This window comes from Lampetra planeri, chromosome 47 (assembly GCF_965212315.1).
Source record: "Lampetra planeri chromosome 47, kcLamPlan1.2.h2, whole genome shotgun sequence".
In the NCBI taxonomy this organism is placed as follows: domain Eukaryota; kingdom Metazoa; phylum Chordata; class Hyperoartia; order Petromyzontiformes; family Petromyzontidae; genus Lampetra; species Lampetra planeri.
In genome coordinates this window covers 3,777,506-3,802,645 of record NC_136153.1, presented here as the reverse complement: position 1 = coordinate 3,802,645, position 25,140 = coordinate 3,777,506, and the positions used below count along the sequence as shown (strand labels likewise).

At 48.8% G+C, this 25,140-nt stretch overlaps 1 protein-coding gene across 2 annotated transcripts in view; it reads left to right on the top strand.

Annotated features, from left to right (window-relative positions):
* Positions 1-1,569: 1,569 nt before the first annotated feature.
* LOC144733517 (discoidin, CUB and LCCL domain-containing protein 2-like) overlaps positions 1,570-25,140 on the top strand; it is a 56,128-nt gene continuing 32,557 nt past the window's right edge. For both annotated transcript variants that reach the window (XM_078615449.1, XM_078615448.1), the window contains exon 1: positions 1,570-1,714. In XM_078615449.1, coding sequence (XP_078471575.1) covers positions 1,633-1,714 — 82 coding nt within the window. In that variant the 5' untranslated portion in view covers positions 1,570-1,632. The remainder of the gene's footprint in view (positions 1,715-25,140) is intronic.

Below are 25,140 nucleotides of genomic sequence, written 5' to 3'. Positions count from 1 at the left end.
TTATCATTCATTGTCATAAGCAAACTTATTATCATATATGTTAATCATTGGGGCGTGGCTCATTTTCTTTGGTTATTTCGTTAAAGTCACGTAGGTAAAAAATTAAAATTAATAAAAGTAAAATAAAATAAAATCACGACGTTTCGGAGGCAACACAAGCTTCCGTCTTCAGGTGGAACCGTCACAGCACGATAGCTGTATCAAGTGAGAGAAATACCAAGAACACAGTATTTGTATATATACTGGTTGAGGGTGGGAGGAGCCAAGGTAGACCCTGAATATTATTTTTGTGAGGTTCGGTGCGGCTGAAGCACGCTGTTAGGAATGAGCCTTTGTTGTGTAAACTTGGTGCGGATGATGTAAAGGTGCGTGTAAAAGGGACTGAGCCTTTTTATTATGTAGAGATGGTGCTGCTGAAATCGCTGCCAGGAAATTAGTCTTTGTTGTGTAGAATGGTTGACTGAGCCTATTATTATGTAGAGGTGGTGCGTGGCTCATTGCAAATTGACCAATGGCACTGCAGCCAACTCATCGCCTCGCCTCTAACGCGTTCGCTATTGGCCCACTAACTTTCACACCCGCATCATTCACCCTGGTGCCAGCCAATAGGAAGTCGCGGGAGGCGTGGCTAAAGCGGGAATGGGCGGGGATTATGATGTAAATTTGTTAATTATTCTCAGAAGCTCTCCCGTGATATTTCTCACCTGATGACGATTGCTTGTGTTGCGATCAAAACGTCGTGATATTGTTATTATTTTTATATTTTTTATTTTTTATTTTTTTATGATTTGATCTATCTATCTTACCGAAAGACCCAAGAATATTAATTCCTGCAGTCACGAAATCTTTAAGTCAAGAGTAAATATGCATGTTATGTAAATGATAGAGGACGTGGTACTAATAAAGGGCCGTGGTTATGCAAACAAGGGGGGGTGTATTCTTGGTTATTTCGGTAAAACAATAAAAATTCTCACGAAGATTATTTTTATTGTTTAATATTTGTATTATTTTATTATTTTCCTTCTACGTGACTTTACCGAAAGAACCAAGAATATGAATCCCTGCAGTCACGAAAGCTTTAATACTCTTAGGTTTTGTCGGTAAAGTCACGTAGGTAAAAATAAATAATACAAATAAGAAAAATACAAATAATAGAAATAATAGTTTTTTTATAAATCACGACGTTTCGGAGGCAACACGTCTCCGTCATCAGGTGAGACCGTCACAGCTAGATTTACTGTAACCAGTGAGGCTGTGACGGTCCCACCTGATGACGGAGACTTGTGTTGCCTCCGAAACGTCGTGATTTTTTATTTTTATTTCTATTATTATTTCTATTATTTTTATTATTATTTTATACTTATTATTTATTTTTACCTACGTGACTTTACCGAAAAAACCTAAGAGTATGAATCATTGCAGTCACGAAAGCTTCAAATCTAGAACGAAAGCTTTAAGTCAAGAGTAAATATGTATATTATGTAAATGATTGAGGGCGTGGTAATAATAAAGGGCGTGGTTATGCAAATGAGGGGGTGTGGCTACGCAGATGAGGCGGGGGCTCGCTGCAGCCCCCACAGCACGACTCTGAACCTGGGTCCACTCACAGATGCCGCTCTGCACAGCGCGGTCATGGAGCCGCTTGTCCGGCTGCTCCCTCCGCTCTCTTTGCTGGCCATGGCCGGCTTCTTCTCCACGGTGCACGCTCAGGAAGGTGAGGGGCTCTGCATGGTTACTCTATAATGGGATCGATGATTTTAACCGAGACCCGCTCCCGACCCCGTCACGGTGACCCCTCCTGCCCGGGTGCCCCTGCCTCTCCCCGTTACTACCGCTAGGATAGGCGTAAGGCTTATCGGTGACTAGGCCGCATTCCTAACCCCCACCACCGCCCGCAACGAACCTCTCTGCCGGGCTAAGCTAATAACTTTAATAATGATTTACAGCACAGTCTCAGTCCACTGCTTGATGTTGCTTTACCATAACTTCAAGGCGTCGGTCATTGCTCAGGGCGGGCGAGTGAAGCGGTTAAGGATGGGTTGGTGACGGACGAGCCGGTCTAAGATGACCGCTAGAGCCACTGATGTTTGCTGTGGCCGGGGAATCAAACTCGGGTTGGTGGGGTTCGCAGCGCAGTGCGGCAACCACTGTTCCCACCGCTCTTTAACTTTTGTCAAAGTCTGAACGTTATTCGTTGAACGCGTACGTTAGTTTACATGGAGACCCGTGTGTGTGTTTGTGTGTCTGTGAGTATGTGGGGAGCGGTGGTGTAGCGGTTAGCGCGCTGCGCTACGAACCCGGCCACCCGGGTTCGATTCCCGCCCATGACCAACACCAGTGATGATTATCTGAACCGGTCCTGGGCCTCCCCTAGGTTGACTCAGCCACTGGGAAGACAAAGGTGGTCGGGCGTGCCGCTGGCCACCCACCCCCCTCGTGAGCCATGCCGGCCTTCATAGGTGCTCGCTAACAACACTTGCCGGGGGATCGTGTGGCAATACAGCAACGAGGCAGGGCACGCACACACCTACCGGATTATAAGACGCAGCCCCAAGTTTTGCTTGGTACCGACGGAGAAAAGTGTGCGTCGATACAATTCGGTAAATAGAGGGGAAATATTCTTGGTCATGTCGATAGAAAATAAAAATAAAAAATAAATGAAATTGAAATAAAAAATAATCAAATGAAATTGAAATAAAAAAATAATCAAATGAAATTGAATTTTTTTTTTAAAAATAATAAAACCATTAAAATTGAGCTCCCTCTGACCGGGGTAGCGGTGCCCATTACGTGAGCCGGCGTGCGATGCGAGGAGAGATGCCCAGGCTGGCGAATGTCACAGCGGGCGATTTGTGTGGAACGTCTCTCAAAGCAGACCCGGGAGGGCTCACGGGATGGGCAAGTGCGACAAGGTGGGGTTCGTGCCACCCCGTCTGTGTGGCCAGTATGATGGGTACAATCCCACTGGTGGGCACGAAATTCAACGTTTCTGGATGACCCATGCCGCTCATGAACACAGCGCTTTGCTTGTACCTGTACCTAACTGTTTTTTTTACATGCTTTCTTTTAACTCACTCTGTTGTCGTTGTTATTGTATCCTCAAATCTTGTAACAAAATTTTAACCCACTTCCCAATGTGGTATCGACTGCAAACTTGGCATACTTATGTCATACTGATGACAATACTATATTCTATCATAAAAAAAATATATATTTTTAAACATTCTTTTTTTTGTTATGTTTCCCACATTGTTTGCACCTCTGCTTTTCGATTCGCGTGCCTGCTTCCCCCCCCCCCCCCACACAGTCTCACGTCCCAGTCCCTGACGTCCACACTTATATAAACTCCTTAGCCCCGGCATTTCTCCCACTTTAGTAAAAAAAAAATTTAGCTGTGATTTTCACACCTGATGATGATTGCTTGTGTTGCAATCGAAACGTCGTGATTTAATGTACTTTTATTTATTTATTATTTCTATTTTTATATTTTATTTTTTACCCACGTGACTTTACCGAAAGAACCAAAGAGTATGGATCCTTGCAGTCACGAAAACTTCAAATCTAGAACGTTAAATACCTCGTTCGTTGTGCAATATTCCTTCAGGACCCTGTACTTGTTCTTTGCTGTGTTGAGATATTTATTTTCTTCTGTGCTTACGCCAGGGAACCGACTAAACGGGATCATCCGTGTTATTGATCAAGCAAACTCAATGTGTTTGCAGAACCCTCCCAAGGAAGAAAAGTTTCCCGAGGCTCACCGAGGCTTTCCCGGATAAATAAGTAACGCTAGTAAGCAGGGCCCTTTGGTTGTCGGAGCCCGTGATAGTCACATGATGAGATAACAGCGCTGCGTGTGGGTGTTTGGAGATGTCTCGCATTGGTCAACACGCTTGAAAAGTCCCTTCCACACGCGCGCATTGTGGTAATGTGATGCATCGGGGCTCGAGATGATTATGACCAAAACGAAAGACGTGGACAATAAGATTGCTAAGCAATGGGAGATATCTGTTAAACTAAAGTGCTTTATTTTAATTTTACCAGGTAAGGCCCACTGGGCTATATAGTTATTTTTTCAGAAGCGACCTGGCCACAAAATGATAGCTCAACGAAGTGGCTTATCACGTGGAAATTTCTAACAGCCACATACTCTGAACGCGTGTTGATTCTTTATGTGGAGGGAAAAACCGGAGGACCCGAAGAAAAATGCACGTGACTACGGGGAGAACGTTCAAACTCCAAATATACAGGTGTCGGGGTCGGGATCGAACCCACGACCTCCCCATATACCAGGCGAGGTGGTTAACATCTCAGCCACTGTGTTCGCAGGGACACAACTGCAAAACACATCAGAGTTATATGTACCTATATTTGAAGCTTTCGTGACTGCAAGGATTCATACTCTTAGGTTTTTTCGGTAAAGTCACGTACAGTAAATCTAGCTGTGACGGTCCCACCTGATGACGGAGACTTGTGTTGCCTCCGAAACGTCGTGATTTATAATTGTATTTCTAGAATATTTTTTTCATTATTTATTTTTACCTACGTGACTTCACAGAAAAAACCTAAGAGTATTATATGGACCTATGGTGGTTATTACAGGTGGACATGGGGGGGGGGCAGATGAGAGCAGATTGGAGTGTTTTTGGAAAACTGAACTTAATGAACGGAACATACCAGTGCGTCTCAAAAACAACGGTTATTTGTTGTTATCATTGTTGATTACAATGCTACAACGTAGAGCAGAGACATAGACATTGCTAAAGGAAATGTAACGAAAGCTGTGAGAGTGCGCAAAAGCAGCTCTGAGAAGCTCTGCTTTGAATTAGAGTGAGAGAACGGAAGGAGATGAGCATATTGATTCCAGAACATATTGCACAATTAGAGATACCACATGGACTGTTGTGAAAAGTAAGTGGGCTTGGGTAGGATCCGTCACTTGAAGGAACGATATCCGGTGGCTGACACTTAAGGACAGAGTTGCAGCCAAAGGAGGGGCATTGCACCCGAGAGAACAGCCAGTGCAGAGACTGCGCGATTGATTCGTGCATTGCAGGACCCAGAGAGATGGAGACGTCTTGAGGGTGGCCTTCATCCAGCGGTGGGTTGATCTTGACTTGATGACATGTTCTCCAACCTTTTGACTGACGTTGCCTGACATGTTGGCCCTCAGAAAGTTTCTCGCCTCTTGGTTGTACGACTTAGTAGCTCGCTTTTAAGGTCCATCCTTCAGTTTTAACTATTGATTGACTTCTGCAAGCAGCACCCACACATCTGGCCTTCGCAAGAGTGCGTGTCGCTCGCCGTGTGTTGCGTGTTAGCGTCCACAGGTGCGGTCGCATGTAGACGCTTTATAAATATGTATTCCATTGCATCATCTTCGCTCTGAGCATCATGTGAAGATGTCACTGGGCTGTAAGTAGTTTGAATTGTTAAAGTTAGTGCCAGGTGACCTCGCGTGTCAAGCTCTCCGACCGACAGATACGATGTCATCACGGATGAATCGGCCATCACGGTCGAAGTGTTTGTAGATATCTGTGAGTTTGCAGTTTCATTTATTCACCGATTTTATTGCAGATTTTATTTTGAAGCTCACGTTGCATTCATTGAATCGCATCTGTGCTAGTCGGTGTTTTTCATTGGTATGTGTTTGCATATTGCTGAACATAGGCAAGTAGGGAGACATCGTGCGGACTGTTACACAAGTGGGCTTGAGCAGGACTTGTCTCTACAAGTGTTGCTAGCCGGCGGTCGAGACTAACAAAAGAATGGAATCCGAATGAGGAAACACGCCCGGTAGCATGTCCAATGCGGAGATGCAGCGATGCAATCGGCTCGTGCGCAGATGGTCGATGGATGGTTGCTCTTTGGTTCTTTCGGTAAAGTCACGTATAAAGATAAAATAATAAATTAAATAATAGCATACTACGACGTTTCGATTGCAACACAAGCAATCGTCATCAGGTATAAAAGAAATAGCAACAAAAATCTAACCAGAAAACTATAGACAGACATACAAGCAGGCAGATATCACAAAGATACATAGAGAGAGAACACACATCGGCACACAGAGAGAGAACGTCTCTGTGACGAGGCCTTAAATAGAGAGAGAGAACGTCGTAGTATGCTATTATTTAATGTATTATTTTATCTTTATACGTGACTTTACCGAAAGAACCAAAGAGTAATTCCTGCAGTCACGAAAGCTCCAAATTAAGATTGATGGATGGTTGCATCGCATAACCGCGCGACATGGTGACGGCTTGGGGGGAGGCCTTCATCCAGCAGTGGATAAAGCATGACGGATGATGTGTTGTACGTATTAAGTTCATTTGACCCGACCACTGCGGCCAATTAAGAGGCCCCTGCGGTCGCCGAATTGTTGAATAATATTTTACTAGAATTGTGGCAATCGAATCTTGGGAGTGTTGGGGAGAGGGAGAGTCTTTGCACCCCTTCTCTCTTATCCCCATTTCACTCTCATGCGCGCGGCTTTTTGCTGCCATTTTTATGGAAACTGTGCCCCCTAAATTGATGAGAAACTCGTCGCTTAGAAAGGTGCGAATTGGATTTGTCGGGGAGTGTCCGTTGTGTCATAGCACACTGGATTTTAATTTTTTTTCTCTGCCAGTTCCGTTCCATCTCCCGGCACTGAAGTTGAAACAAATTTCTTAAATCCCCCCCAATGCCTTTGTCCACTCGGCAACAGTACAAATGGGTCCACCACAGCCGCTCGATTGACAGTTATAACGTAGAGGTGGGGTAAAGCGTGGGTACACCCTCCCGCTCCCTCCGACGTCGGGCATGTTCCTGCAAACAGGTTTGATGGTCGATGTGGGAGAGCAGACCAGATGATAACCCTGCAGAGTTGGGAGGACCTTCCACCGGCAGTCATGGGAGCAAGCAAAAGCGGGGGGCCAAATCGCCCGCACGTTCATCAGGGAAGGCTCGGACATACGAAGCCCCGTGAAGGCGCAAGGCGGCGGTCGGTAGTAAGCATCAATGGCTATGCTCTACTGATGATTCTTAACGCGGGCGAAACCTGCGCACGGTTGTCTCATTTTTCCTGCTGCCGTTTAAAATAATATTGCCACAATTTTGACCTTTGAGTTTGTGGGCTAAAGCGCCAAAGTTGTCTCATTACACAAGCATGCAAGGCATGATGGGGAGGACTGTTCATGTGGTCACAATTTTGCCTTTCGCTGTCTAGAGGGAAATCAGTTCTGTATTGTTCTTATTTTCCAGTCGTGTGCGCACTTTTCTGGTCCGAGTTTCTTCTCATCGTTTACAGAGAGTGTTGGAATTCGCTCGGCTAGTTTTGTCACCTCCAGGCAAGTTGCTCGGCGATGGAAGCGAGTGGCTCGCGTACGAAAAGTTCCGCTTTTAAAATCCTGCTTCGAGGAGTGGGGGGGGGGTGGTGGCTCAGCCCATCATCACACCAGGGTTGATAAAATGGGGCCGTCTCAAGCGGTTTGTCCTTTGGATAGACTAGCCCCCCCCCCATAGTAATGTGGTGGACTCTTCACCAGGTGAGGTCACTTGACTGAGTTTTGTCGTAATTAAAAGATGCTCATGATGCTCAAAGCACCCGTTTTCGTTGGCGGTCGTGGTTTCACCTTAATCGCATCATCGCCTTGCTCGATACAGTGCCTTGGGTAGGGCAAAGGCTGTCTCCGAATGAGTTTGCATAGTGGCTAGGAGACGTAATGCCTCTTGCACAAAGACAAAGATCCCTCGTATAGGCGGCACAGACTGCCGGGGCAAGGGCTGCGAGCGAGCGCCTATTACTATTATTACCATGGCCCACACGGCACACGAGGGGGTGGTGTGACTCTCACCACGCCCGGCCGCCTTTGTCTCCCAAGTGGTGTTGTTTACACACTGTACCAGGGTACTCCTTTAAGGCTGAGTGAACCTAGGAGAAGCCCAGTACCGGGTATTCATGTATTCGTCACCGATGTTGCCCGTGAGTGGGAATGGAGCTCGGGCTACAGGGATCATCGTGCAGTGTGCTAACCACTTTGCCACCGCTCCCCACTTGTCGTGTGGAGTTTGCATTGGGGTTAGCGGAATTACTGCCACCCACGCAAAAACAAAGACAAAAATTCCCCATATAGCCTTAACGGACAGTTGGAGCAAGTGCTGTTAGCGAGCACCTACGAAGGCCTGAACGGCACACGAGCACGTGGGTGGCCAGCACCACGCCCGGCCGCCTTTGTCTCCCCAGTGGCGATGTTAACACATCGTACCAGGTACTCATTTGAGGCCGAGTCGACCTAGGGGAGACCCAGGACCGGTTCAGAAAATCGTCACCGGTGTTGACCGGGAATCGAACTCGGGTCGCCAGGTCCGTAGCGCGGTGCACTAACCGCCACACTACCGCTCCCCTTACACACACATGGACACACACACACACAGACACACAGACACACGCGCATGCGCACACACAGCTACTCCACATACCATGCATACGTGGTTGAGCGTTCTTTTATCAGTTTCAATTCGCGCATGACACATTTGCGTTGCCACTGGTTTCTTAACACACTCCGGTTGCCGTGATATGGCGACACTGCGACCTGCATTATTATTACAAGGTCGCACGCATTGCACACAAAGTGTACGCCACAAATTAATCACAATACCTTGACGACCTCGTAAAGGAGCATAAACCTTCATCACTCGGAACTCCGGTCATCCTCGCAGCGGCGGCTTTTGGCTCGCCGTCGAACAAAGACGTTCAATCGGATCGCGCGCTCACAGATGCGCTGCTTCATGCGGCCGTCTGGAACGCTCTTGTTTCCGATATCATCTCGTAAAGTCACGTAAGCTACGGTGGCTGCCATTGCTGTTCTCAGGGTAGGCGGAAGCTCTGTAATTTTTTTCAAGATTTTTTTCAAGATTTTTTTCAAGACTTTTTTCAAGACTTTTTTCAAGATTTTTTTCAAGATTTTTACGCTTGCCCCTCTTGCCCCTCTTGCTCTGTGGAGCCCCGAGGATCATGTGACCGCTCCTCGATAACCCGTTCAGTCATTCGGTCTCCTTAACCGGGGGATGAAATAAACCCACTCGAGATGCGTGAAGCATTCCATCTCTGCAACGCTGACCTGGGTTACATCAAGGGAAGTTAAGTGGGACTGACTCAGTGCATCGTTGTGCCGAAAGACGTTTTTAATTGGTGCTTATTACTTGCTGGGACACACAGATCCCAAAGAATGGACCCTTGACAAACACGGCGGAACAAAATCTGGAAAATTGCACAGAGAAGTGTGCAGTTGTGCACGTGTGGGGTAAACGAGACGGGACAGGAAGGGGGGACACAAGGATGGGAATACCTACCCAGGTTAGACATCGTTTCGATTTTTAAGAAGAGGAAGTGGATTTTTGGCAGAACTCGCCGCTCGGAGGGATGATGATCTAGAACAGGGGTCTGCAACCTTTAAGACATAAAGAGCCACTTGGACCCGTTTCCGAAGGAAAAAATAAACTGGGAGCCGCAAAACCATTGCAACATTTAAAACAAATATAACACTGCATATATTGTTTCTTACCTTATTGCTATATATATAGGATCGTGCAGTCAGCTGTCAATCTGAATAAAAAAAGGACTTTTTCACTTAACAATGTAAAATATATTTTTGCAAATTAATAGCTAAATTACCTGGTTAATGGGATTTTTGCTCCTGAACCTCAGTGCACAGTGTCTGCACATCAGGGCTGTAAGACGTCACCTTCATTTTCACACAGGCTTGCAAGCTGTCATCTGTGAGGCGTGATCGATGTTTGTTTTTAATATAGTTCATGTTGGAGAAGACCTGCTCACATACATATGTGGAGCCGAAGATCGACAGGACTCCAAATGCATACTTTTTCATGTTTATATAAGTGTTGGGGATGGCATTCCATGTTTCGAATACAAGTTTGTCCTGTTTGGGAAGGTTTTCAATATCACTCCATTTATGATTCTGAGCCAGAATGGCCTTCTGACGGGCAACATCCTCAAGAGTAGCGGTCAAGCATTTTAAATTGGACACCCATATATCTTTGTCGGCTATATCGGCCAGTTCCATCTCAAGATCAGGTTGACTTACACCTGCAAATGCAGTCATATTCAATAGGGATGGATCGATCGCCAGGGGAGTGACAGGGAAGGATAATGTCGTTTTTTCCTCTCTGAACTCACAGAATCGTTTCCCAAACGAACTTTGCATTGTGGTGATTGCAGACTTGAAATATTCCAAATTTATCGTATCATGACTTTGTTTGAACTCTCTCAAAGAGGGAAAGTGAGACAGTGTACCTCTCTGTAAATCTTTGACAAACACTGTCAACTTGCGCTCGAATGCCAAAACCTCCTCCAGCATGTGCAGGGCTGTGCCTCCTTTCCCCTGAAGGGTTGTATTTAGCGTGTTTAGATGTGCTGTCATGTCTACCATAAAATGTAATTTTTCCAGCCACTCTGGCTGTTCCAGCTCAGCAAAGGTGAGCTCTTTGCTGCCCAGGAAGGTTTTTACTTCTTCCAAACATGTGACAAAGCAACGTTATTGCCTGTCACCGGGCGGGCAGTGTGGAGCGGAGCGGCGACCTGTCAGCAGCGGCAACGCCAGAGCAGGTGTCACAGTGCGCCTCCTCCCCTCGCTAGCATCCGCCCCGGAGCCGCGGTCAAGGTTCAAAAGAGCCGCATGCGGCTCCGGAGCCGCAGGTTGCCGACCCCTGATCTAGAATAACGATGGAGTGGTGACCAAAGGAGAGAATGCGTTCGATAGCGTGTCCGCCGAGGAGATGGAGCGATTTAAATCGGCTCGTGTGCAGGACCTCGGTGGGTCGGTGCATCGCAGAACTGTTGAGAGGCGGCGTTGGCGTCGGCGGTTTGGGGGAGGCTTTCATTCGTGAGGAGGCCCTTCATCCGTGAAGAGGGCTTCGTCCGTGAGAAATGGCAATGGCTTTGTGGCCAGCATTCATCCAACGGTGGATAGATCATGGCCGATAATAACATCGATGATCTATAAAACCACTAGAGAGCTACGGTCACCCACGCCCTCCCCCAGTTCTAGGTGCGCGCGCACGCGCACACACAACTGTTTACATTCACGTTGATGAAAAGGAATGCGTGCGCCCGTTCTTTCACGTGGTCGCAGGCCATACAAAGCCTGGACTGTCGGGGGGGGGGCTCGGCAGACCCTAATGGGGCCGTAATGGGTGGGTATGCTGTTCGAGTCGATTACCTGCGAAAATTCCAGCACCGCTCGTTCTGCCCGTCGCTCAACCAACCCCCCGGCGGACTTGAACAAGAAGAGGGCCGCGATTTTTAGTATTTTTATAGCCCCTAAGGTGCGTTTTTACAACCGGGACCCGTCCTCGAGTTTTATGGCGGTTCAGAATTGGCGTCGGTGTTTGCCTGTCTCTGCCTTGTTGTAAAAGCCAATGTGGGGGGGGGGGGGCTTTAAGTTTATTTTTACGATGGAGATGTCGATTGACCGGTGTGTTACGTGGCAGTATTTGTTGCGGAACCGGTGGGGGGCGGTGGGGGGAGTCGTGGATTTCTAGCAGCAGGTTCGTGTACTCCCCCCCCCCCCCTTTCTTTGTTGTCAATCCACTTCTGGATGATGGGCCTTCCATGAACGCCGCGTGGGTCGTTGCGGTGCCGGTCAGTCTGGGATTGTGAAGGTGAGAGCGGTGAAGCAAATCCATTGCGGACCTGCATTTCTAATGGCATCGAAGTAACGTACAACAATGGATTTTCCTGCACCGCCCTCTGCCTGACACAGTCCCGGAACAGACCTGCAATTCCCGTTTCATTGCATGGTGGTTCGCACCTTCCAAGCACTTGTCCAGGCTCAAAATCGTACGTAGCTTCTGAGACCGTTGACGAGATACTGGCGCGTTCCGGTGAGTCGGTCATGGACTCCGTATCTATGTTGGAGGATGTCGCGTGCAACTTTGTTGCGTGGGCGAGTTGCTGTGATAATAACCGCCTTGTCCCACGGCCAAGCCACCGGCCTTCGCAGGCGTACGTCGCTGCGTTTTAGGAGGCAAGGGTTTGGCGGATCGTGTTAGAGATTTGCGAAACTCCCAAACCCCGCTGGGGGGGGGGGCTGTGAGCTCGGCCTGGGAGGTGGCAGCGCAGCAAGCGAGTTGGTGAACCGGCTTGCTGTACTGCATCAGTTCTAGACGAGGGTTGAATGGTCGCTCCAGTGGATAGCGCATTGCGCTGTGAACCCGGCGACCTGATTTTGATTGCTGCCCACGGATGACGTCGATGGCGAGGAGGATGGCTGACCCCATCCTGGGGCGACCAAACCCACGCCTACCATTGTGGTGAAGTACGGTCAAGCAACTCCAATGACCGACACGGCGTGGCGAAGCGTTCATCTATTTTGACTGTTTGTTTTACCAAGTAAGGCCCACATGAGCTTCATAACTCTTTTTTCAGATGATAGCTCGACAAAGTGGCTCATCATGGTGAAATGTACAGCAGCCAAATATTCTAAACGCGTGATGTTGATTCTAAATGTGGAGGGAAAAGCCGGGGGACCCGGAGAAAATTCCACGCGACCACGGGGAGAGAAACATGCAAACTCGTATATACAGCCATAATACAGGTTTTTTAGGGTTAGATCACGTACATATATGAATGTGTCGTTAAACCCGCCACCGCCACCACATTTATATTTACGCAATCTAACCCAAAAAAACATGTGTTATGGATAATATTGGTTGCGCAAGCCTACGCGTTAAACTGACTAGCCTCATATATATAGGCTTCAGGGTTGGGGATCAAATCCACGACCATCCTGTATCCAGCAGTGGCTTTAAAAAAAAAAGTGCTTCACATTATTCCTATTATCACGATAGATGGTCTCCACCGTGGGTCGTGTTGTCAGGCAAGTTTTGCGTGCTTTGTGCGACTGTTGGCAGCACGTTCCATCTCGTTTCCTCCTCGAAGCCGTCCCCCTCTTTCCGAGGAGGTTGGAGCGGCGTCGCGGGAAGGGATGAGAGACGCCGACCTCTTTTTGACGGCGTGTGGAAGGCATTGCAAGTCTCGTCGTTCACACCGCTTGGCGTGGGGGGTTGAGGTGATGCCGCCCACCGTGACCCGCCGTGGGCACACAATGTGTGTGTGTAATGCGAGCGTAAACGGGGTTCGCTGCTGGGCTCTGGTCCAATCATACGGCCCGGGGTATTGGGGGGCGGAGCCCAGTATGGGGGCATATGGGAGGGCCCGCCGTTCACCTCGGGTCCAATCGGAAGCGAGGTGAATGGAGGTGGAGCCAGCAGGGCGCTATGGGAAGGCCGGATCTGACAGTCCGGAAGGGGAGGAGACAGGATCACGTGGTGAAGGGGATATAGGTGGGAGCCCGGAAGGGCTCCGGGTCAGTTGGGAGAGTCACGAAGCTGGACCACGTTGGGTGGCCGGAGGGAATCCGCACCAGCAGCCACGTGGCTGAAGGGGCTTAGGCACACCGTCGGCCAGCGGTGTGCGGAGTGGGGGAGCGGAAGGACTGACGAGGGAGCGCGTGCGGGGCGCGCGTGAGGAGACGCTGGTCCGCTGTCGGGACCAGCGGGGTGCGAGCAAGAAGCTAAATAAAGAGCAACTGAGACCAAGCAGTGTATGACGAAGTCCTTTATAACAGATGTACTGTACAGGGTGACCCAAAAGCCAGGACACCATGGGGTTATTATATATTTATTTCAACAAATCGAAAAGGGTTTTGTTTATTTTAACACGTGTTCAAACTGACTTCCATTCACATTAATAGCTGCATGAACTCCGTTTTGAAATTTTTTTTCTTCTTGACATTACAGGTGTAATCGTTGAACATTAATCCATTGTGTGTTGTCTTGGTGGACTTTTGTAATGGACAGATTTGAGGTAAGCCCCACAGGGAGAAGAAATTGGATATTAATAATGATAATACATAACATTAATGTAAATAATACACTGTAAAATGTTTAACGGCAGTGCAAAAATAAATTAAATAACCCTGTGTGTCCTTACTTTTGGGTCACCCTGTATATATTGAATGTGCCACGGTGGTGAGATGTTAATTACCTTGCCTAGTATACAGGAGGTCGTGGGTTCAATTCCAACCGTGACGGTTTTTCTCTCCACATTTAGAATGAACACGCGTTTAGAGTATTTGACTGCTATACATTTCCATGTGATAAGCCACTTCGTTGAGCTATCATTTGTGGCCAGGTCGCTTCTGAAAAAAAGAGCTTTACAGCTCAGTGGGCCTTACCTGGTAAAATTAAAATAAAACACTTTAGTTTAACAGGTCTCTTCCATTGCTTAGCAATCTTCTTGTCCACGTCTTTTTGCTCGTGATCATCTCGAGCCCCAATCCATCACATCGCAGCAATGGCTCTTACCTTGGTAAAATAAAACATAGTTTTAGTTGAGTTTTAAACATTGCTGATCTATTCCTCGCCATTCTGAAGAAAGAGAAGATGAGTTGCCGACCACTGAGATGCCCGGCCACCTCCCATTGAGCAGTTTGAGGGTTAGAGGTCAGTCTCCTGGCCCGCCCGCCGCCCCCTATGGAGCGGTGGTCTCCGCTAATCATTCTTGGCTTTTGGCGCGTAGGAGCAGCCGCATGAAAGGGTGGGACGGAACGAGAGCAATTATGGGGCTTGATTTACGGTTCGCCTGACGTCTCCGCCGCCGCTCACTCCCCCTCCACTCTGGACCCGCTAACCCCCAACTCTGCTTCGCCAAGGCGGAGCCGCAGGGAATGCTAAAGGGCGCTCGGTAACTAAATTAATTATTGTAATGCTTGTTTACCCAGGAAAGCCTCAGAGTCTCTTGACTCTTAGGTTTTTTTTCAGGAGAGTCCTGCCACGTTTTTGCAGTTGGGGTGGTCGTGATGATTGCAATGTGTATTTCCAATTGAGTAATTGTTTAGGTAATTTGTCAATTTGCCAAATTTTTACCGTAACGCCCGCGGGCACACAATGGCCTACTTTTGCGACTGAAGCCACGGGGGATCTTTAACGTGCACTGTAGAGCAGACTGACCGTAATTTTACGGTTCATTCACACCGCATTGTTAATCGGGGCGGCCTCTGGATTTGAACCGCGGAACCTCTGCAACAACCGCTGGGCCACATCATCGCCCATATTTGTCTATCCGCATAAAATGGATTTAAGTTTTTTTTTATAAACAACTCATTGGCCGTATGGCCTTCTGGGCGTGCATCTTATCAAGAGTCGGCAATGGCCACGCTTATTTGGAGGCCCGGCAAAAAGTGTCTCATGGGAACATATCGAATCGGTGTATTTTCTACCGAGGAAATATTTCCTCGCCCGGCATACCACATCCAGTACGTCCACTCGTCACGTGCCACCTTCTGCCGAGTCTACGGACAACTCGGAATATATTCGGTGAGAAATTAAATGCGACGTACAACCGTTCGTCCTAGCTATGGTGGGGGGTGGGAGGCGGGCGGGCGGGCGGGCGGTGGTCCTGGCACAGCCGCTGAGTTTCGGTAGCAAACCGCAAACGAGCACGGAATTCCCCGCTCCAGGAAGCCGCAGCTCTCATGTGGCGCGATTACAGCGTGGTGGTGGTGGTGGCGCAGTTACCGCACGCCGTGACAGGTAACGAACTCAACTCGCCAGGTCGATAGCCGCCACTGCGCTCACCACTACACCACCGCTCCAACCCATCCATAGCAGTAACGTACACGCGCAGACCCGCCGTTGAACAGTTTCAGGTGTGTGTGTGTATATGAATATTGAACTTCTTTCGCAATGTACGTAGCCAACCATGCTCATCGGAGATGTTTGTTCTGCCACTTTAGAGGTGCGGTCCAGTCTGTGAATCTATTGTGACTAATTCATGTACAAGTGCAGCCCCTTTGTCATCAACTGGTGGATGAGGGCCGGCCTCCCCATGCCATATCGTTCACAGGGGGATCATGGATACTGGTCTGTGAGGCTTAGTTAAATTCCAGTTTTATTTGCTTGGCAAAGCTTCACTGAGTCTCAAGACTCCCTTACAGGAGAGTCCTGCGTCATATCCAGCAAGTCTTCTCAGCAGAAGAGTGAGTGGCTCGCTGTCAGAAGATTAGAGGGGTGGAGGGGGGTAGGGAGGTGACTCTGTCCCATCAACCCTCTGGGGTCGATAAATCGGGTACCACTTTGTGGGGATTTCCACAGGTGTTTGTGTTGCGGAGGGACTCGCCCGCGCCATACGAATGTGGACTTTCCACCACTGCCTCAGGGCTGTAAACGCCCGGATGAGTGCCACCTCACCGCTCATTAGGGCAAGAAATCGCCTTGACCTTTTGACCCGCCACATTGAGATGTATGGGGAATTCCGTCGATGAGCGTTTTGGCTTTTTACGTGGCTTTAGAACCCCATTGTTCGTGCCAGGTGTGCTGCCCCGTAAGGCTGCCACGGGAGGCCAGCCCGGGCCCACGACTTTCGTTTGTGTGTCCTGGGCCGGCACGCTTTCCCAGTGGCCATGAGAACTTGGCAACGGTTTGGCATGTGTGGGTTTGGCACGCCATGAGGCATGCGTGCGACCATGTGCGTGCGACCATGTGCGTGCCCACATCAATTTGTGCGGCTTCTTCATTTTGTTATCGTGAGGAAGCCTTCTGTCCCAGTCGAGAGAGAGCAACTTGGAAAGTTCAAATGGTGGGGGAGGGGGGGGGGAGCCGATCAAGTTCGATTGTCGTTCACAACCCCTGCACTGGACAATCATACGCATGCCTCCTTCGTGCTTGCCGTGTAATACGTGCGGAGATTTTCACTATTTGAACGCATTCGCTTCAGGAAACGACTCGATCGGCTGATTTAATATCGATTTGATTAACTTTGCGGTACATGGAGGTGTGAATGCACGATCGTTTTCTAACTGGTTGTTACGTTTGTTTACCTTGGAAAACTTCGGAATCTCAAGGCTAATTTTTCAGGAAGATCCTCTCCTGCCAGATTTCCACAGTATAGGGGTGACGTTGTTACATGGAATCTCAATTTGAGTGATTTGCAGGTAATTGTTCGGCATTGGCATATTTACTCAATATCGGTGACATTGAGTTTTTTTTTTATTATTATCTAGGAACCTGGATGAAACTAGATTACTCGGAGGAGACCGATGCGGAACTGAGGGGAGAGGAATCGAACCCAGGCCCATTTGTGCAGTGAGGCACAGGTCTTACCCCCTGCTGCATGATGAATATCTTACTTTCTCACCCCCTGCACCGTCGATTAGCACGGTTGACTACGTGCGGCGCGGAAGAAGTTCAACATACACACAAGCACGCGTAGAACATTGCCACCATCGTCTCATCACCGACCTGACCGCACAACGACCACGGCGGTTTGACGAACGCGTCACGCGATTCGCACCACCACCCGTGGCCACCGTTCACACCCGCACGCGCGCGCTCTCTCTCCCTGTGTTCAGCCACGCGGGTGCAGGTAGACTTGACAAGCAGGGGGCGGGGGGGTCCCACATCGGACAATCGGAGCGACGGCAATTTTTTTAAATCCTTTATATTAAGTTCGCTTGCTTGCTGGCTTCGGACCGTGCAAATCTTTCGGTCGTTTTTTAACCCACTTCCCGTGATCCAATCGAGCTGACATTTTCCACACAGACTCGTTGTGCGTGACAATGCATTTTCGTGAAAAATGTTTTCCAAAATTTTACACTGTTTAGGGAATTTTTTTAAAATATTTAATTACCAATTGTTTAATGCTGCCAGACAATCATCTGACCCATAGGTGGCAGCCATCTCAAGCCAGAGGACGAGAGGACTCTAGCCGCCCCGATGCCACGCATATAAAGGATTTATAGTGAAAAACTTTGTTTTCACGGGTTCATTTTTTGTTGTCAACCGTGGTGCCTGCTGCGCGCAGGTGCAAGTCCGTGGTCGTCTGGCTTGGATTTCCACGCGTGACTCACCTGGCACCCGCCGTGGCCTCGTTCTTTATTGTTGTCCTCCTCTCTCTCTCTCGCTCCCCGCGGCGGCCGAGACGCGCCAGGGAATTTGACGTATGCGGTGGGGGAGATAGGTGATTTTTTAGCACGTTAGAAAAATGCGTGTTTAACCTAACCTACCTCCTCTCCCCCCAACACCATCATCACTGGCAGGTGAGAGGAGGATTTTTGGTCACGCAGGTGGCTTTTGTTTGAGCGCCGTTTCTCAGAATCGGAATTGTTTATTTTTCCGGGAGGAATCCGATGAGCTATCAAGCTCTTCTTCGCAGGTGTCCTGTCGGGGCGGGTAAGAACGTTACAACAACAAACAGTACAAAAACGGAGTACAATAAAGGTAAACAATTCACCCAAACATATAGAAATTAAACTAAACCACATCCCCATCCTACCAGTCAAAGCCCACTGAGGCATTAGCGTATTTTCAGAAGCGAACTGGCCACAAGTGATAGCTCAACAAAGTGGCTCATCTCGTGGAAATGTACAGCAGAAAAACAATCTAAATAACTTTAATGCTTGTTTCTAAACGTGGAGGGAATAACCAGAGGATCCGGAGGAAAAAAATGCACGTGACCACGGGGGGAGAGAGAGACACGCAAACTCCAAATATACTAGCCCTAAGGCCTATCACACGCATCGGCCAGCGACTGGAATGATACAGTGCGGCAGATGGGACCAACGCGTTTCTTGAATCGAGGAAATTTGTAGTTAGAGTAACTTGAAGTCGCACGGTTGGCTACGCACGGTGCGAAAGAAGTTCAGCATGCGTGCGCAGGTACGTACATTCGTGCGCACGTCAATACAGCACGTCTTGGAGCGAAAGGGCGACAGTGGCAGCTTGCTGGCCACAACGACGAGGCGTGGCGAGAGAGAGTTTGTGTCGCTTTCGTTTGTTTCTTCCTCCTTTTTGAAGGAGCGCAGTCTGTAGTGGTTTACTCCGTGGTCCATGGTTTGCGTTGCACGGCCAAAATTCGCACCGCTGTGTTGTGTTGTTTTGTATTCGTGCGGGAGGTGTGCGCATCGACCCGTTGATATTCTGATGGGGTTGGTGGTTACACCAGTGTGTTTTTTTGGAATATCAAAGCCAGGAGGTGCGATGTTTGGGACACGAATTAGGTGTTTGTTTTCGACGTCCGTTGTTCCACATAGTTTGCAAGCATCTTTCTGGAACTGGGTGAGATTCTCGGAAGAGAAATGATGGGATGGAGTTCCAAGTCGTACGTGAAGTCCTCCTTTTTATATTTAAATTGTATCTTTTTTTTTATTTGTCACGCAGAGGGCTCTGCAAGAGGAATTGTTTTGGAATTCGGTACAAAAAAAACTCAATATTTCCAGAGCAGCAATGCTCTTGTGTGGTGAATACGAGACGGTGGGTCCTTAATAAACGACGTCATGCAGCAAGTCCTTAAAGAGCCACCGCATGCGGCTCCGGAGCCGAAAGTTGCCCTACTACCTCCCTGGTCTAGCAGATAGGAACCAGTTTAAGACGTAGGCTTTCACGACCAACATTCTGGCTGTCACCTGATCGTTGTAATGACTCGCGAAACGTCACGGTTCTCGAATTGTAGACGTTATGGGTTTACTCTCCAACACACCGGTGTGCTTGTACTAGTGACGAATTGTCATGTTTTGTTGACGTGACAAACCTTACTAATTGGCTGTGTCGGCTGGTGTCGGGTTTAACGACACACTTTGTATTTACGCGATCTAACCCCAAAAAAACCTCTATTATGGAGATAGGAACCAACGCGCTTATTGAATGGAGAATTAAAAAAAACTAGCAACCGAGACCATTAGTGATTGTTCAGCAGACAAGAACTAACAAATCTTGAAGTGAGAACAGTTATAGGAACTTGGGGAAAAAGAGACGATTGGAGAAAATCCTAAAGTCGAGCAGTGCCAAGACGGAAGGAGGAAGAGCGATGTTTTGCCCGTTAATTGTTGTGTTGACTTTGGCCGAGGTATCGAGGTGCATGACCTGTGGCACAGTGGGAAAAAAATCTTTCCTCAAAACAAGAGGGGACTGGGTTCGATTCCCAACTGGGGGGCACCTTTACGTGGAGTTTGAATGTTCTCCCTCTGTTCTGCGTGGCTTTACTCCGGGGTTCTATTGTTTCTTCCCAGAGATTAAAAAAAAACACATACCATGTTAACGTGATATTGGCCAAAGCTTCCCGATGCTGAAAATGTAGCTGCAAATGACACAACTGGGATCGCACGCAGCAGTAGCATCGTCCCCCACCCCTCTCTCTCTTGCAAAAACTCGGTAGGACCATCTTGAAAAAATCTTGAGATTCCTTGAGGCATTCATGGATAAACAAAGCACCCGGACTCTGGTTGTAGCAATAAAATGGCGATAAAGGCGCGATTCACCTGGGGTTGTCTTGCCAGCAACGAGTTAAACTACGCATCGATAACAAAAAATAAATACAATCTTAAGCTCGCGGCATATGTGTTAAGCCACGCGGGTATCAAATAAAATGGCCGAACTTCAACCCCACAGCCACTGGAGGTCGTACAGTTCCCCGGAGCGTTGGAACAAAAATGTAGGACCATAAATTGGATATCCGGGCGGTGGTGGGGGTGGTGCTTGTGTGGTGGTTTGTGTTTCAATCATTCCACCTCTTCTCACCAAAATTTACCCCGAATCATTTCAATAGAGCGGGGTGGGGGGGGTTCGCCGTTAACAAATAAATAAACATGCCACTATTGCGTAACGCCTGCAGGAGAGAGAGAAAAAAACGAAGTGAGATTTTTTTTGGCAGCGCTACGAGTGACAAAAGGTCAGAGGTACAGAATAGAGTTCCTTCCTGCTCGGGCAAATCGCCGGTCAATGGGAAGAGAGACGCCGCCACCAACTCCACAGACTCTACAGCGGGCGCGGGGGGTGGGCGCTTTGTGTCGTGGAAGCCACGGGCCGCCTTCCAACACCGGCAGTCTTTCATGAGATCGCTGTTGCCCTGGAGAACTTGGGGGCTGAATGGAGGCTGATGAGGTTCAGAGCTCTGCGTGTGTGCGTGCGCGCGGGTATATCTGTGTGTGTGTGTGTCCATAGGGCATTTTTTTTGGTTAGATCGTATAAATGTATAAATGTTTCCGTTAAACCTGCCACTACCCGACACAGACAATTTAGTGAGGTTTGTCATGTAAACAGAACATGCCAATTCGTTACTAGTACAGCACTAACCGGTGTGTTGGAGAGCAAAGCCACAGCATTTACAATCTGAGTACGACGTTTCCCAAGTAATTACAACCGGCATCATCCGGCGGCAGCCAGATGTGTGTGGGGTAGCGGTAGTGTAGCGGTTAGCGCGCTGCGCTATGAACCCAACATAGACCCGAGTTCGATTCCTGCTCAAGGCCAACACCAATGACGATTATCTGAACTGGTCCTGGGTTCGACTCAGCCTCAAATGAGTACCTTGTGCGGTGTGTAAACATTGCCACTAGGGAGACAAAGGTGGTCGGGCGTGGTGTTGGCAACCCACCCCCTCGTGGGCGGTGTCGGCCTTCATAGGTGCTCGCTAACAGCACTTGCTCCAACAGTCTGTTCAGGTTATACGGGGGATCTTTGTCTTTTTGTGTGTTGGGGGAGTGGTAATCCAGTGGTTGGCATGCCCCACTGCGAACCCGGAGACCCGAGGTTCGATTCCCGTGACAATTATCTGAACCAGCCCTGGGTCTCCCCTAGGTCGACTCGGCCTCAAATGAGGAACCTGGTGCGGTGTGTAGACATCGCCACGGGGGAGACAAAGGCGGCCAAGCGTGGTGCTGGCCAAACCACCATGCACACAGTGTACCGGGTATGGGCGGGCATGTGGTCGTCGGATATGCGACCTTAGTGTGTAGTCAAATCTCACCGGCGTCTGGTCGTAGTTTCTGCCGGTGAGTGACTCTCGCCGCGTGTTTAACCATCCGTTGCCTTTTTGAGTCGATTGGGGAGTTAATGTCGTGTGGCTGCCACCCAGAGGTGGACAGCTATCGAGTGTTCAGGCGGTGCAACTGCACTGGGGCCTCTAGGCCGGATGGCCCCAAGCAGAGGTCGCAAACGGGTTTTGATTCCTTACCCGTACCCGGCCGCACCAGGGTCGCAAACGGGTACCCGTACCCTACCCGATACCCGGCTACTCGTACCCGGCCGGGTATCGGGTAGGGTACGGGTACCCGATTGCGACCTCTGGGATGAAGCCATGTTGCAGGCGCGGGTAGGTTGATTCTAGGAACTTGAATTGTGAGAAGAGACAAGACGTTGGGAAATGAGTGACAAATGGTTACTCACCAGTCACTCACGGCCTACCCGTACCCGTACGGGTACGCAAACGGGTACCTGTACCCCCGTACCCGGCCGGGTACGGGTAGCCGGGTATCGGGTAGGGTACGGGTATCGGGTACCCGGTTGCGACCTCTGAGCCCAAGTGACGGGCTGTGACAAAGTGGGGTGGGGGGGGGGGTGAGAGTGGGCAGGGAATTGTAAAGGGGCGAGCGGGGGAACGCATTGAATTCCGTGCACCAGCGGCCATGCCAACCGCGCTATGCCACTGGGCTCCGTGTTGATCGCTGTGACTCATGGGGACGGGCCGAGTCGATCAACGGGGGGTTTCGGTGTGAAATGAAGAGGATCCGTAGAGCCACACGGAAAGTCCACGAGGCTTCGGTCTGTGCCATGGGTGTCGAGTGTGCAGGCGGTGCTATTTGCACAGGGACCCACGGGCCTGGGAGGGGGTCGGGGAGGGTGAATTCGATAGGTGGGCCCCCCCTCATTTCTAAGTTCTTTCACCAGGGCCCATGCCAATTACATTACACCACTGGCTGACACACACAATCACGAACTTGTGTGATCATAATAATAATGGGGTGCCCCCAGGGTATTGTGTGTTCATGTGTAATGTATATTTTGTTCCGGAAACAGATTATGATTTTTTTGACTGCCAGAGACAATAAAAAAAAAAGATTACAAATATTCACGCACGTGCGCATACACACGTACCGTGTGCCAATGACTAATCGCCCTAAATGCCACAAAATATCGTCAGCTCATGGAAGCAAAGCAGGGTGGAGCCGCGTGAGTGCTTGGATGGGTTATAGCCAGGTAAACTAAAACAATTATTACACGCTTTTATTTAACTCACTCTGTCTGTTGTTGTTGTATCCTCAAATCTTGTAACTCAATTTTCACCCACTTCCCAATGTGGTATCGACTGCAAACTTGGTATACTTATGGCATACTGATGACAATACTATATTCTATCATAAAAAATAAAAAAACATATTTTAATACTTTCTTTTTTACATGTTATGTTTCGGCTTGGGTCTAATTGTCCACGCTAAACTGACGTTGGCTGTAAATCATCACGGTCCCCTTACGTTATGGCAAACTTCGGGGCCACTTCCTGGAGTCGTGGAGTTCTTCCATTAATAATACGGTACATTTCATTAAAGCGTGTTTTTAAAAAAAGTTTTTTTAAATATTACTTATTTTTTTGCCAGGTAAGGCCCACTGACCTGGCCACAAATGATAGCTCACCGAAGTGGCTTATCATGTGGAAATTTATAGCAACAGCCGAATACTATAAATGCGCGATGTTGATTCTAAACGTGGAGGGAAACGCCAGAGGACCCGGAGAAACATCTACATGCTCATGGGGACTCTATAGCTCTATCAGACTGTTGGGCCAAGTGCTGTTAGTGCCCAGCACCTATGAAGGCTGGCAGTGCACACGAGGGGGCGGATGGCCAGCACCAGGCCCGGCCGCCTTTGTCTCCCCGTGCGATGTTGACACACCGCGCCAGGTGCTCATTTCAAGCAGAGTCTTTCTCGGGTAGGCCTGGCATCAGTTCCAATATCCATCACCGGTGTTGGTGACCCCGAGCGGAAATTGAACCCGGGTTGCCGGGTTCGAAGCGCAGCAAGCTAAACCGCTACACTACCAGCACGCACACACGCACATGCGCACACAAGCAACCATTACACTCAACTAAACAGCAACGCGCAACCGGTGCCATTTAATAAATAATGAGCACTCCCTCCTGCACAGAGAGGCACGGGGACGAGGGGGCGGTGGGGTGCGATGGAGTGCGAGCGTGTGGGGGGGGGGAGGCGCGAGCCCGCTTGCCCCGCGGCTGTAGCAGTGGAGGTATGCAGAGGGTTTGGTTTCAATTTGCGCCGGGCGCTTGAGCCCTAGGGCAGGGACGTAGGGACCACGGGGGTGGGCAGGCCCGGGGGGGGGCTCTGTGGAGGAGGAGGGCAGGCCACTGTGGCTGTAGTGCCCCCCCCGTCCCCCAACAGCCACCAGGGAGTTTCTCTTGTCATTGTCTCAAATTTTTTCATGTATTTTAGTTATTCCCCCCCACCCTCCCCGCCAAATTACGGTCAACTCGGGTTTTTTTTTTGCTGCTGCCAGTGATGTCACGGTGGGCAGCACCACTGGACCTGCAATCCATGGGTCGTCGGTTCGATTCCACCCAGGATTTGAGAAACTTGCCCCGTTGTTTAAACTACTGGGTGGAATCGAACCGACGACCCATGGATATCTTCTTGGTTCTTTCGGTAAAGTCACGTAGAAGGGAAATAATCAAATAATCAAATAAAACATAATAAAATATGCACGTAGGCTTTCGCGACCAATATTATTCATAATATAGGTTTTTGGGTCAGATCGCGTTATTTATAAATGTGTCGTAACCCTCCACCACCCGACACGGCCAAACAGTAAAAAATGTGTCACAAAATAATTCAAAGAAGTGAATTATTACAAAATAATTCACTATTACAAAATAATTCACTGAATTATTACAAAATAATTCACTTTGAATTAACAGTAAAAAATGTGTCACGTTTTTCAAAGGACAAAATAATTTAAAGAAGTGAATTATTACAAAAGAATTCACTGAAACGGGACACATTTTTTACTGTTTGGCCGTGTCGGGTGGTGGAGGGTTACGACACATTTATAAATAACGCGATCTGACCCAAAAACCTATATTATGAATAAAATAAGCAGCAGTATATATTGGGCTCGCCACAGTTAGTCAATCGGCAAGTCGTGTGTGGTGGGGTAAAGTGTGGGTACTCCCAACGCATTAAAGAAGGTCTGGCCATAGAGTGCAAGAGGAGACCAATTAGCCCCTCTGTAGGGGCTCCCTAGAGCTCGTTCTAGTGAAGGCCTCGCTGATCTCATCAAGGAACATAAACCATCAT